The 14,392-nt window shown below is 41.1% G+C and overlaps 1 protein-coding gene across 1 annotated transcript in view; it reads right to left on the bottom strand.

Annotated features, from left to right (window-relative positions):
• Positions 1 to 1,866: 1,866 nt before the first annotated feature.
• grin2aa (glutamate receptor, ionotropic, N-methyl D-aspartate 2A, a) overlaps positions 1,867 to 14,392 on the bottom strand; it is a 195,718-nt gene continuing 183,192 nt past the window's right edge. Inside the window, exons 14-15 of the mRNA XM_024271483.2 lie at positions 14,135 to 14,373; positions 1,867 to 10,830 (exon numbers count right to left, since the gene is read on the bottom strand). Coding sequence (XP_024127251.1) covers positions 8,857 to 10,830; positions 14,135 to 14,373 — 2,213 coding nt within the window. The 3' untranslated portion in view covers positions 1,867 to 8,856. The remainder of the gene's footprint in view (positions 10,831 to 14,134; positions 14,374 to 14,392) is intronic.

Here is a 14,392-nt window from a genome sequence, read left to right as displayed (position 1 = left end):
AGTTCTTGGTTACATTAAACACTGTACTGATAGTGTTACTTTGGACAAATGCTTTCGGGTTTATCCCAATCAGAAACCCTGGATGACTAAAGAGGTCCAGCTCCTGCTGCGAGAGAGAAACACAACGTTCAGGTCTGGTGATACGGAGCTTTACAAGATGGACTACAGGAAGGGGATTGAGGATAATTTCAGCAGGAACAACACAATGCAGGAGTGGCAAGGGATCCAGCACTTCAACAACTACAAGCCGAGTCTTGCTGCTGTCGACAGTGTCCCTTCCGTTGGCAGAGGAGCTTAACCTCTTCTTTGCTTATTTCGAGGCAGAGCCCCTGGAGGTAGCTATACTATCACCATTTCACAGCCCCCACACCCCCAACCCACACCCCGCCCCACACACACACACTGTGGGAGAGCATGAGGTGAGGCGTACACTGAAGCGGTGAACCCAAAGAAGGCTGCTGGACCTGATGGCATCGCTGGACGGGTGCTGAAGGACTCCCCAAACCAGCTGGGGGGGGAGTCGACCAGTTGACTCACCTCAGTCATCATGAAGTGGTTTGAAAAACTGGTATGGAGTCAAATATTCTCCTGCCTCCCACCGACATTGGACGACACCAGTTTGCATACAAGACAAATAGATCCAAAGAGGACAATGACAGTAAAGTTATTCTACTCTATAAAAGATTTCTCAAAAAAAGAGATTGTTGACACAATTGTCAAGAGAGAGTGGTTGGGGACCGCTGTCGTATATGATGTCATGTTTTTACACCACAAAAGTTAAACTTTTGTCGTCCATGGCGAAAATGGCCGTCTGTTGAAGTATCAACAGACTAGAAATAAAACTTCTTCAACTTTAAGCCTGGTCTCTTTGGTTCTGGGTTATAGGGACAGTCAAGTCTGCTCTATCTATGACTAGGGTTGGGCACTGATTGGGTTTTCTTTTGTTTCGGTGCCTATTCGGTGCCTATTTTGGTTCTCCAGCAATAAAAATAATACCTACCTCCCAAATCCAAAGCAGAACAGTGACAAATGGCCGCAGACCCCGCAGACAGCCTGAAGCTTTTTCTTTCCCCTTTTTTTCATATTCTTTTAAGTCAGAGCACCATGTCCATTGATAAAAACATCAAAGTAAAACTCTTGTATACTGTATATGCTCTGATTCCACATGGGGAAGTTGTGTTTACGTCAAAGCATGGGGAGGGAACAGGAAGTGCTTCGACTTTAGCTTTCCCCGTCACTGGTCTTAAATGAGGCTGCCCACTACTGGAGAAAAGGCAAAAGGATTGACTAGAATCTCAAAGTACTGAACAGAGTAGAAGGGGTTGACATCTCCTAAGACAAATAGACCTTCACTAAAACTAAGCACCGAGGTAAGGGACCAAATGCAGCAACTTCTTTTGGTTCCAGTAGGACAGTGTAAGTCGTAACCGTTCTTACTTAGAATGGAATTTTGGTGCTCAACCCTATCTATGACCAATTGTACAGTATGCTGCCTGTAAGAACATTTTGACCTTTTTCCTCTGGAATACTTGACCTGTTTTCTCCAAGTTACACAGGATCGTTTCATGAGCATTCGGCCTCTTATCTCTGCTTTACCAGTCTCAACAGCCTCCAATTAATCACTGACTTATTTATTCTTTTTTTCTGTTTCCTCCACAGTGATATTTTCTAAAACTCTGTAAGAAGGAATTTCGTTTTGGATTGCACCGCTGCTAGAATTACTGTAAATGTGGATCCACGTTGAGCTGCCTTTGTTGAAAATATGCTGAAAAGACAATACAAATAAAAATCATTGCTCTGACAAAAGCAATTTCCTTTAAGCAAAGTGAGAAAAAAACACCCTGCAGATTTGAACAGGACAGCCAGTCTTGTGAATGGTGAAATTTTATTCTAGTCGCTCTACAGAGAGAGATAGAGAGAGCAAGAAGAGAACGATAGAAAGAAAAAAGAGAGAGATAAACAGTGCCACTGTACAGGAGAGCTCTTGTGAAATTCACACAAAAAATATTATTTTTACTCTTTATAATTCTCCATGATGATGTATTCCAGAATGAATTTACAAGCGATGTTTACAGGTGTCATTTCTAAATATATTCAAAATAGTTACTTAAAAGTCTCTGAAGAAACATTTTTTTTTCTTTTCTGTTTTCTCTTTTCAGTTATTTCATTGTTTTTTTGTTTTGTTTTTTTAAAAAGCTCTATTGTTACAGCAAACAATAAAGAAAGAGGAGTTGTATCTTTGGAGGGACTCATAGTAGAGGGTTGTCTTTTTGTTTTCTTCTGTCTTCTGTATGCTTGAAATCCTGACTACACGTGGGGGAGGGGAAGAGGGAAGCAGAGCTGGTGATAGTTATTGTCACCCGCCACTTGGAGGAAAAGCGAGGATGTTGGACCCGCCCACCACCACCACTACCCCGCCCATTGTGGGCGGGAAAGTGGCCTGGCGAGGAAGTGTGGGTCAAAAACTCGCCTTCACCCCCCCCAAAAATCAGCAGCAGCATCTTCATTGTGTCATAAAAAAACTTTTTTTTTCCTTTTTGTTGTTCTCTCAGATATGTATATACTCACACCTGGTTACAAAGCATTAGTGATCATATCATAACCAAAACAAACAAACAAACAGAAAATGAAAAATTGTTACATCTGGGGTTGCATGCCATCACCTCATTGTTTATCAATATATCATTGAATGTAAATAAAATACAATTTTTTTCATTAAAAAAAAAAAAAGGTGTCATCACAAGGGTGCGTCTGGGAGTGTTTGAATATAAAACACCTTTAGTTTACATGACAGTTCTGTAAAAGTAGAACAAACTATACACGTCGGCATGGAAACGCAATGGTGCCGTTTGATATATATTTATATAGTAGTTTTTTTTTTTTTACATGTGCATATTGTTCACTTGGATGCGAGCAGCTTGTGAAAGTCAACATGATAACAATAAATAAGCAAATAAGATGAAAAAAAGGGTGGGGGGGGGTGTTGTCGGTCAACTTTGGGTGTCAAGAAGATTTTTTTTTTTTTGGAAACATCCCAAGAGTAGAAAATAGTGATATAATTGTTAAAAATGTTGGAACATGGAGGTTGAGTTGGCTTCAGCTTTTAAAAACCATGAAGAAAAAGACCGGCTCCCATTGGAGTGTTCCGTATGATGGCAGGTTTTTTGGGGGATTTTTGACGTTCGAGTGACCCTCAAATAGTCCTCAGTCAGCCGCGACACACACAGCACACTATATGAGAGAAAAATCTAAGCTCCACCCCTTTCCTCACTCCTGCTTATATCGTTCTTTGACTTCATGGATTTGAAGCAGAACTGGAAGACTTTGGATAGGTAAACATCTCAGGGAGGAAAGCTTGATTATGCTTTAGTCTCTAAAAAGACGACAAATGAAAAGTGTCATTTCTCATTAAAAACATTTGGCACACATTTTTTTTTACTTCTGCCTCCCTGCAAAATCATCCTGAGGTATTTCATTTGATAAAAATTTGGTTTTGCCAGTCCAATTGGTAAACCCAAGATGGTTTCTTGTGTTTTTTAGATCTCTATGCTAACAAAAAGAAGCATAATGTTGGCACAAGTGGAGATGGAGGTGTTTGCATGTGCAACTTTTTTCAGTCAAGAAGAACCAACAACAATGTGCATAAATCAAACAATAAATAAATTTCCCCGGCTAAAGTGTCAAGCTCAATCATTTTGCACCGCTTTAACAAACCAGATATTTCTTAAAGATGTTTTTTACATGATTGATGAGATACACAGCTGGTGAATCTGGATTCCAGTCAGCTTGTTACGCCACCAGAACAATGCTGCAAGGTTGAGGAGGCATCCATCTCAGATGGTTTTCATGAGCCCGGCTGATTGGACATCTACAATGGTTGCATTGTCCAGAATACAGAAGAGGATACCCAGTCTCAGGAAAAAATGTAATAGCTATGTTTGTCCATATGCCCAGAATCTGTCCAAATGTGGCGTTAGCTGGTAGTAAACATTGTATGGTAAAATTTAGTGAACGATAAGAAAAAAAAGTTTGAGTATGAGCAATTGGTCAAGTTTTTAACTTTGCCACACCTAAAACTTATGCACATTAAACCTGGGTGTGTGCAGTTTCTGCACTGTTTCAGGGTAACTTACTAAAGCCTTGGTCACATACATGCTCAGATGAGTACTACAGGTTTTTAAGCTGTGGAGAGGGTCATAGAGAGGAGTGGCCGCAACTTATGGTAAGCGCAGGTGTGTCTTGCAGTTCCCTTGAACTTGGGATGTCATGAAAATGGAATCTATGATACTTGTGTGTGTGCGGTGTTTTGGGAAGTGGGAGTCCTGGATCCTTACTATGCACGAATGCCGAAAGAATGAGGTGTACACATGATACTCAAGCACCCGTAGGACGCCTACGCAAACTATGCTCTGATTGTCTAATTTCTAAATTTACAACAGTCAAGCTGCATTCAAGGAGGATGTAACTATCTTGGGAACTAGGACTTGAAAGACTCTTTGCATAGTCCACAGGCTTTGTGGGGGATTGACAAAAAGGAAAATTTTGTATGACACACCTGAGTCTCACCTACACTAACATTACATGCTGTACCGTATAAGTGTTTGCTACAACCGGTCGATTGCCCATAAAAAAATGTGCATGAACATTTTCACAGAGCAATCTACAACCTCAGTATTTCATGATTTGCGATGTAAAGATTTTGCAAGGGGCCAGTTGTGCGCCTTGAACAAGTTTGCCCATTTTTCGGCCAAAGAAAATCTGTATCCATCCGTAAGGGCAGTTGTGACAAAGGCTTCAAGTATTTTCTGTGTCAAAATAAATTCAATCCAAAATTGTGTTAAGGTTCTTGTGAGGTCCCACTGAAAAAGTCTCTAAATGGAAGCCATCCATCCATCTTCTTGCACTCATCCGGAACCGGGTCAAGGTGGCAGCAGTCTAAGAAAATATACAGAGACTTCTCTCTCCCCGGCCCCTTCCTCCAGCTTCTCTCAGGGGACCCCGAGGCATTCCCAGGTCAGCCAAGAGACGTAGACTCTCCAACGTGTCTTGGGTCTTCTCTAGGACCTCTGCCTAGTTGGAAATGCCTGGAATACCTGTCCAGGGAGCTGTCCAGGTGGCATCCGGACCAGTGGCCCAAACCATCTCAAACTGACTCCTCTCGATGTGGAGTTGAAGGGGCTCTTCTCTGAGCTCTCTCTGGGTCACCAAGCTTCTCACCCTCTCTAAGGGAGCGCCCAGCCACCCTATGAAGGAAGCTCATTTCGGGACCTTGTTCTTTCAGTCATGATCCAGAGCTGAGTACCATGGGTGAGTACTGGAACAAAGATCATCTGGTTAATTGAGAACTTTACTTTCTGGCTCAGCTCTCTCTTCACCACAAAGGGCTGGTACAGCAACCAGATAACGCTCTCCTTGTTAGCCTCATTGTTAAATAATGCTTTTCAGATCCTGTGAGAGCCAATAAAGTTGCAAAAGCAGAACCTTTAGCAAAAAAATGAAGCGCTTTAAGGCATTTTGTGTGTGAGATAATTTAAGTTTACCCTGATTGACTAGAATGGGATTTGATTGAGAAACTTAGTTTTCTAACTGAATTGCTTTGCCTCCATTCCTCTACTTAAGTGTTGGTTACAAAGCTTAAAGCTCCAGTTTCTTAGTGACTAGCAGAAGATTTCAAAAGTAGGTCAAGCTGCATTGGGCGTTCCAAAAGGCATTTTTAGTGGGACCTCACAAGCTGAATACTGATCATAGTCAACCAGACTGTGGCTTAAACTCAAATTTCTCATCCTTGTTTGGTATGAAGTCATACATGTAATTGTAGTTGAAAAAAATATGAGTTTATGTACTTCCTTCTAAGAATAGTTAGAGATGTCTCACAAGTTTGCAATCATATGTGTTTAGGGTTAATTTTCAAACCGTTTCGCAAGGGTTGACATGATTTCTGACCAGAGAGATCAATATGTGCACAACATCCATATAAATCTCAGCCAGTTTTGAAAGAATTTCAAATGGGTGTTTCATTGTACCAATTCAGTTGAATTCATAGGGCCAGCGTACTCCAAATGACACTGGCTATATATCTGATTTTAGGCTCAAACCTCCCACAAAAAAGTAAGGAAATGTTGTTTCTAGCAGTTTGTTTCTTTGTTGTTTTAATGCTTCCTACCAGTAAGTCTTATACTATTGGTAAACATGTTGATTTCCCCTTTTTAAATAGTGCCACATTTGTAAGGAACATACAGTACATTTGTGGGATGAGTAACAGAGATTGCATTAATGAAAAATGTATTAAATCTTTTTTAACAATTTCAAACAGCTAATATTGCTGTGGCATATGGCCATTTTTTCACCTCAATGAAAACAAGAGCCAAGTTAGCAAGGGTCTGTTAAATAATTTACATTATTGGGATGACTGATCTTGATAGGTCAATCGAGATTGTGCAAAGTCAATCTGATGCTTCACATTCTCAAGTTGCTGCATTGTTTGGAGTGACCTCCAAGTATCCATCTGTCCGTCCGTCCATCCATTTCTTGACCTGCTGTATCCCTTCCGGGATCAATGTGGTTGCTTGGGCCTGTCCCAGCTACCACTGGGCGAAGGTTAGATACATCCTGGAAGAGGTCACCGGTTTCTTGCTGAGCACACAATCACTCTCACACACACTATCACATGCCTGCCTAGGGAACACTTTAAAGTAACCAATTTACCTATGATTCATAGTTTTAGTCCGTGGGAGGAAGCTGGTGTGTCTGGAGAAAACCAGGCATCCACAGGGAGAACATGCAAACTGTTGAATTAAAACTAGGGGCTTCTCGCTGTGCACCACCATACAGCCCCTGACCCCCAGGATAATTTACAAATTAAAAAACAGGTTCCATCCAACAGGGGGTGTCAGAGACGGGCTGTGAAGTGGGGGAATCGAAAATATGATTTATGCCTCGTAGGCAGACTTGCATGGATTTACATGGAAGAACTGGACCGAATATTCCTTACAAAGGTGGCACTACTTAACAGGATGACAAACAACTTTTCCGAGAGTGTAAGACTTATTGCTTGAAAGCATAGTTACAATAATAAACCAAACATTTAGAGCATGTGGACTTAAGTTAGTTTTAAATTAAACTGTCCCTGAATCATACCATACAACATCTACTATATTTACATGATTGCACCTCAACTCCAATAAGTAGCAATGGTGCAGCATGATGTTTACAATCTTATTTGTTTAATTTGTTTGTATTTAGTTTGATTACATTATAAAATGATAACATGGGCAGTGGACCAACATAGCTGTTTTACAATCTGTCATGAGATTGGGTTGGATAACAGTAAATGATAGTGCTAAATATAATCTAATTTTGCTCATACTCCTCCAAAAAAGCCAAACCATTCCAGTCAATTATTGTTGGATCATCGCTATGTGGAAAAAGAAAGAAAACAGTTAACATTTGTACACATAAATACCCTGTTTCTCAGTCAAATTGGGGTTGAAGTCAAATAAGCGATGACATAAAAAATCAGTGCACACTTCATGATTTTGGATTTTGTCTAATTATTGTTGCCCCTACATTAATCTCAGCTTTGCTCTCCCCTCCTCCATTGTCAAGTGTCAATTTGCATTCCCAGAGCGACACAGATTTACTAAGTTTAAAGGTCATTTCGAAATCCATCCACAACAAAGTACAGCCCCTTTCGAAATCATCAAAAATATGCATCTGTAGTGCTATTTATTTGTATTTTCTCCTCTTTGACACCGCAAAAAAATAAATACATGCGAAAAAACCTTATTTTTTATGGTATTTTTCCATAAGCTACACTTTTTTTCAAATGCAAATGTGGAAGGAAGAGTGGAGGGGGGAGTTCAAAACTAATAGCTATTCTGCTACCAAATAAGCAAACACTAAAATCTTACATATTGGAATCCGGAAGTCAGAATCCCTTATAAATCTTATAGCTCAATAGAATAAAAAAGCAGTACTTTGCAATCGTTTTTCTATGTGCAGCGCAAATGAAATGCCCGTCGATGGCCTCAAGTTTCTCTGCTTTCAATGAGTCAGTTTGTCTGTCGTTTGTCTGAAACCTGTAAACATTACTCATTTAAAGAACGTGCATTTTTCATCTTATCATCAATGTTGTTCCTTACATATCGCATATCACGAAAAAAAAAAAGCCCTGGTTAGCATCATATCCCTGCAACAAGCAATTGGTTGCTCCACTCTGTCATTTATCCTCTTCTTCTTCCATCATTCTTTCATCAACAGGTCTCTAGATGTTGCTCTGTGACAAGGAAGCCCACCGTAACGCCCCTGTTTCATATGTTGCCTACCCATCTGGTGTTCTCAAAGGACCTTTTTCCACCTGAACTGCTGAACCCTGATCTCAACAGTTGCAGTGGAGAAAGAAAGAGAAGAAAAGGGGTGCGTGATAAAAGGATTTCTCTCATCTGTCCTGTCCTGTCTTCAATGGACTTCTTGTAAACGCCTTTGCTTGAATTCATTTGTTCCTCTTCCTGTTTGGTGAAACCCAGTTATCAATGGCCGCCCACCCTTTTACACCAGGTTATCTAATTGTAGGGTGTTGGCCAAACGGCCAGCTTGGTGGTACATTGGAAAGAATAGACAAAGATGATGTTATTTTCAAAGAGAGAAATAGTAATACCATCAGACCCAAGTGGGCTCAAGTTCCCGTTGAATACAATGTCCAAGAGAAGAAGCATCTAGTTTAGCTATGTACATATTTCCTGCAGAGGAAATATGTAGTTTAGCTATGGCATCCCTTAGTGGACAACATAGTTGATAAATTATAATACAAACCCATAGAGGAGTAAGAAGGAGAGAACACTTTTTTTCATATATCAACTAAACATCTGACTCAAGACTGGGAATTTTCTTATACACCCGTCTATTGCTGAACTGGGCTGAGTTTAGGACGCCACGTGAGGCTGGGTATGCACTAGTCTTATTGGCTGAGTAAGGCATCACATGCTCTTTATTGTACATGTCATTAGCTATTCGTCCGTCCCTTGAGCAGTATGAAGAGGTGGATTTAACTGAAGAGCGAAGATTGTTCGCATCGTTGCGCGTTTTGATGGGGGCTGATCCCAATGCTCCACCGGGGGAACCCACAGCCAGCTGTTTGTAAATATCAGAGGAGCTCCGTCCGTGTACCAGTCTGCTGCTGCTATCATCCCTCAGCGAGTGGCTGAGGAACGGGTTGTCCGAAGCATGGACCGGGTACAGGGACTTGCTCCTCTTGCTTTCCTCCAGGTTGTGGTTGAAGAGCATAGATTTAGACCCAGTGCCAAACAGTCTGCCGGAGTAAGGACGCATGCCAAAGAGGTTCGCGTACTGCGAGTCAGATGTAGATTCCAAGAAGCGGTCCTTCTCCTTGAGGCTGACGCTGCGCGCCGGTCGGCCCAGATCCACATCCTTTGGCTTTTCGAGCATAATATTGTCAAAAGAGTGCTGACGACTCAGCCTCAAGCGGTTCCGCTTTTGGACGTGAGGTCCGTCTGTCTGTGGCCAGTAGAGGCCAAACATATCATCCGGCTGCTGTTGCTCTTGATGGTGCATGGTGGGACTAACCAAAGGGTCTGCAAGGAGCTGATCCTCACTAATGTCATACAGATTGGCTGTATGAAGGCATGCCTCGCACCGGTTATAGGGTGAGCGGGTGCCAGAGGCTGATGAAGTTCCAGCAGGGACGTAAGCACTTCCCTGTGGGTAGCTAGAAGGTACTTTGGACAAGCAAGAGCGGCAGTGCGTCTGTTTGTATCGATCAATAGTTTCATGGGGGGACAAGGAAAGGTTTTTCTCTTTTAGGCTGTAGTGTTTGGAGTAAGCGGAGTCCGGCATGAGGTCTGTGTCTGTATGGTGCAAAGGCGAGGAGTTGAGATGAATGATGGGCTGCTCACACTTCCTGTAGTTGTCGCTGTGGTCGGAGTAAATTTCCGGATAATCCATGTCATCCGCGGGAAGACCGTGACTCTCACGGTAGTGAACGGGGTCAGAATGGAGGCTCAGTTCTCGATCAGAGTCAATGGTGTAGATTTTCTCTCCTCCTCCTCCTCCTCCTCCTCTCCCACTTTGGTTGGTTCCGCCGCTGACCTGCTTAGTTTTTAAGTAGGACAGCTCTACCTCACTGCAATCCCTTGGGTATTTTGACGTCACCGATCTTTTTTTTAAGTTGTCCTTGGGTTTCAGGTGCTTGTTGTTTTCTGGGTCCTTGTAGGAGGCGGCCCTGCTGGAGCAGTCGGAGATGTCCGAGTGGGCTGTGTCCTCGGGGAGGTAGCGCTGTGTCTTCATCGATATTCGTGGGTCTGGCATGAGCATGTCGGGCATCGGGGCGGGCCCTGGCGGCACAGAACGAAGGGTATCCACTGACTTCTTCCACAATGTACGTGTTGGCTTGGCGTTTGTCTGCACTGCGTCAGCACTCACCGCTACTTCCACTGTATTTGGATTGGCATCGTTCAGGGTGAGAGGATGTTGGCCGCCCTGGAAAATGTAGTTGTTAAGGTGGTCCTTGTGTCGATTGGCAAAATAAGACTGCAAGTCACCGCTATCCCCATAGATCATGTCTTTAGGGGCATAGCTGCGGTTATCAGCATAGATGAAGTTGCCCTTCTCTGCCATCATGTCCATGATCATGGGGCCGGCTGAGTGCATGAATTCACGTTTGGGTGAGTTCATGCGGGACCCACCTAGATTAGACATGTTGGTCATCTGTTTGGCAGACTTAATGAGCTTGAGCATTTTGTCCTGAGGGCTGAAGTCAAGGTCTGTCTTTTTCTTCATGTCAATATGGACTCCATGGATGCAGCTCCATATTCCCTATACAAGACATATGAATGAACAAACAAAAAATGGAAGAACAAGACAAAAAAGAGACAATCATAATTGTGATTATTTTCTTGTGTTTAGTGAGTGTATCTGTGCTCTGTAGGTTTATTTTGAAGTTATTTTTTTCAAAAAAAGGGAATAAGCCCTAAAGAAACAGCATTGATTGACACATTAAAGGCATTCTAAAATGAAAAATTTAGTGGAAGTTGCATCTACTTTCACTTGAGAAATTTAAATGCCTGTAGATTTCTTTAACAGCATCTTGGATTTTCTCTTGGATATTTAAGGTAAAGGAAATAAAAGAAAACTAACAAAAATATCAAATATATTCACCAGTCTGTCACTATGATTATTAGGCCCACCATAAACATAATAAAATTAAAGCAAAAAATGTACAAGAATAATGCACCAAGTGTATGACAAAAAAAATCATAATTTTACGAGAATAAAGTCGCAGATGTATGAGAAAAAGTTGTAATTTCATGTGAACAAATTTACAAATGTATGAGAAAAAAATTGTAATTGTATGAGACTAAAAAATCTAATTTTTCGAGAATAAATTCGCAAATTTACTAGGGAAAAAAATATCATAATTTTACAAGAATAAAGTCAGAAATGTATAATGAAAAAAACTTTCATTTTACAAGAAAAAAATTGTAAGATAAAAAAAAATTTGAATTTTACAAGGAAAATACATGCTTTTTAAAAAATCAAGTTGGTTGTATAAGCTCCCATGTACATAATGTGTCAACTAAATCCATCAATGCAGCCATTTCTGGCAATGCCAGAAGGCTTTTTAGTTAATCTTAGGAATCTATGTGCCATAATGTATTTAGACCTCAGCAATTATACTGCCAACGGAGTTAACAGCGCGCCTGCGGGAAATGAACTTGTTGTGGGTCAAGAAACTTATTCTATAGAGGTCTAGTTTCCTGCAAATTCCTTTCTATGTTCCTATACTTATAAAACAATGTTGACTCACTAAATTAGTTAGTATTCTTTTTTTTATTATTTATGAAACCAATGGTGAAATAAATGCTTACAATGTGTTGAGGTAGCCCTCTGCTAATGGGCGCTGATTCTCTCATACTGTAAAAATGATTTTTTTTTGTAGTTGTTTATATTTCCCTTAGTAAACAGACTTGGTTAAAAAAATTCTTACTTTAATTTAGTAAATTCTCAGCTAATAATTTATCTAATTATAACTTTGATATTGTGAAATATTAACTTTTTTTCCACAAAATTCTAAAATTTTCTTTTTAAATTTACTTTTTTCCTCATAGCTTTAATAGTTTACTCTCATAAAATTACAACTTTTTCCTTATGATTGTACCACTTCATTACTTTATACATACATACATATATATATATATATATATATATATATATATATATATATATATATATATATATATAGTGTTCCCCCACTGAGTTTCTTTATTCGCGGTTTCACATATTCGCAGATTATTTTTTCAGTCACGTGTATCTTCTGGTCTGTTACAAAAACTCTGACAACTCAAAATGCTTGAAGGAAATTTTTGCGTCTAAGGGAGGTGCTGCACTGCTGAGGTATATCTCCGCACAGCAGAAGGCAGTAAAGCCCCCTCTGAAGCGCGGTAGGAGGGGGGACGGGGACGGGTGCTTCTCTCTCTTCAGGCCGATCCGAATGCTCCCCTTCTCCCTTCCCCTTAGCCCTCGCCCTTGATTTGAAGTGGCAGTTGAAGTCAAAGCTGTGTCCAGAATTATTATTTTTTTGAGTTTCACACTCCAAACAGAGGGGTCCAAAGTTCACTAAGAGTAAACCGTGTTGCGCTAAGAAGCGCTTTTCTTCACTTTGGTGCGCTCTGAACCACAGAAGTTTACATTTAAATGTGAGTAATGACTTTATGTTGTAGTGTGACCTTTTTAAAGTTATAATACTGCGTTTGTTATGTTTATTCAATCGCTGGAAGCTCCACGCTAATGCTAGCAGACCAGCGATATTGATGACGTCATTGAATGAAAGTCACGTCCGAAATATTAGACACTATTTTTTCATCACCCTCCATTTGGAGCAAGCACGGAGGGATAAACAAAGGCAGAGGGCTAGGGGGAAGGGAGAAGGGGAGTATTTGGATCGGGCCATCATGCCCCAGCATAGAGAAATGTCATCAGCTGACTCAAAAGAGGCAGAAATATATTATATGCTAAAGAAGATAATCACATAGGATAATTATCATCTGTGGCAGGTGTTTAATATTTAACATAAGGGGAAGAGGGCGCTCCTTGTTTTAAGGCACAGAGAGATAGAGTGACAGGCCTCCTCTGCGTCATAAAGAATGCTGTCACTGCACCTGCGGTGGTTTTACAAAGCATGATCAGCTGTGTTTTTGATGTGTATGGACTGATAGCAGACATCCTTCGGCCGCTGGGTAGGGGGTTCCCTGTATTTGCACATCTGGCGTATTCGCGGATTCATCTGGTCCCTAACCCCAGCCTCCATATATATATATATATGTGTGTGTGTTTATATATATGTATACTAAAACAATAAGAACTAATAAGTAGATGGAGGAAGTATTGTTTTATTTAAATTACCCCTGGCGTTGTCCATTCAAGCCTTTTTTTCCATTCCTCTCAGAATTTTTTTTTTTTTTTTGACTATCAGTCAGACACGGCTCTGATAAAAAGTGTAGAGACACAGCAGTGCTTTTATGGATTCGTGTCCATGTCTTCTGTTTTCTCACACACAATAGAACGCTGACCTTTTAGCAGAATTAGAGAATAAATTGGTTAAGTGTGGGCCGCTGTGGTTTCACTCAAAACATGCCGCAATTAGGGTCTATTTTTGTCTGTATTCAGGGCGGCCTCGTGACGCCAACCTCCTCCTGCCTTTACTCCCCACCTTTCCTTGGGTCGATGTTTTTCGTCCGACAGAGGCTCTCTGCCTGTACATGTGTGCGCAAACGCGAATGCTTTCTTCTGGTGCTGCTAATAGGAAATTGAACTGAGACGGGTCTGTCTGACTTCAGTGGAGCAGAAGTAGCCCCCAGCTTAGCTGCAGTGCTTCACTGCACCTTATAGCTTTGATCATGACCACTGCTAACCCACAGGAGTCTCCCAAGGCTTACCACCGAACTGCTTCTTATTCACATGTTTACATGCCTAATTGCTTATTTACGTCAGATCCCTTGTGGCTCTTTGAAAATGAACCTTGTGTAATGTGTGGGTCATGCACTGCTTATGTTGAGTTGTTTATTTAAAAAATTAACTTAAATACTATGTCTAAATACCAATAAAAAAAAGTAGATCTTACCCTACTAATAGAGAAAAGAAGACCTGGTTTTCCAGAGCAGACTCCGGTGAAGCAGTATCTTAGCCTCCAGTAAAAGAGATGCTCAGAGATAAAGGTGATGAGGGACAGTCCCATGGCCGTAGCCAGCATGTAAAAGACCCCCGCCATGTTGTCAACGTCCAGCTGACTTGACATCACCTCGTTTTTCTCATTGTGGCAAATTCCAGTGAGCCACTGTGCTTCTAGTTCCTCCATTTCACCTGAAAGACACAGCAAAAA

This window comes from Oryzias melastigma, linkage group LG8, assembly GCF_002922805.2.
Source record: "Oryzias melastigma strain HK-1 linkage group LG8, ASM292280v2, whole genome shotgun sequence".
NCBI lineage: Eukaryota > Metazoa > Chordata > Actinopteri > Beloniformes > Adrianichthyidae > Oryzias > Oryzias melastigma.
This window is presented reverse-complemented; position numbering and strand designations above follow the sequence as displayed.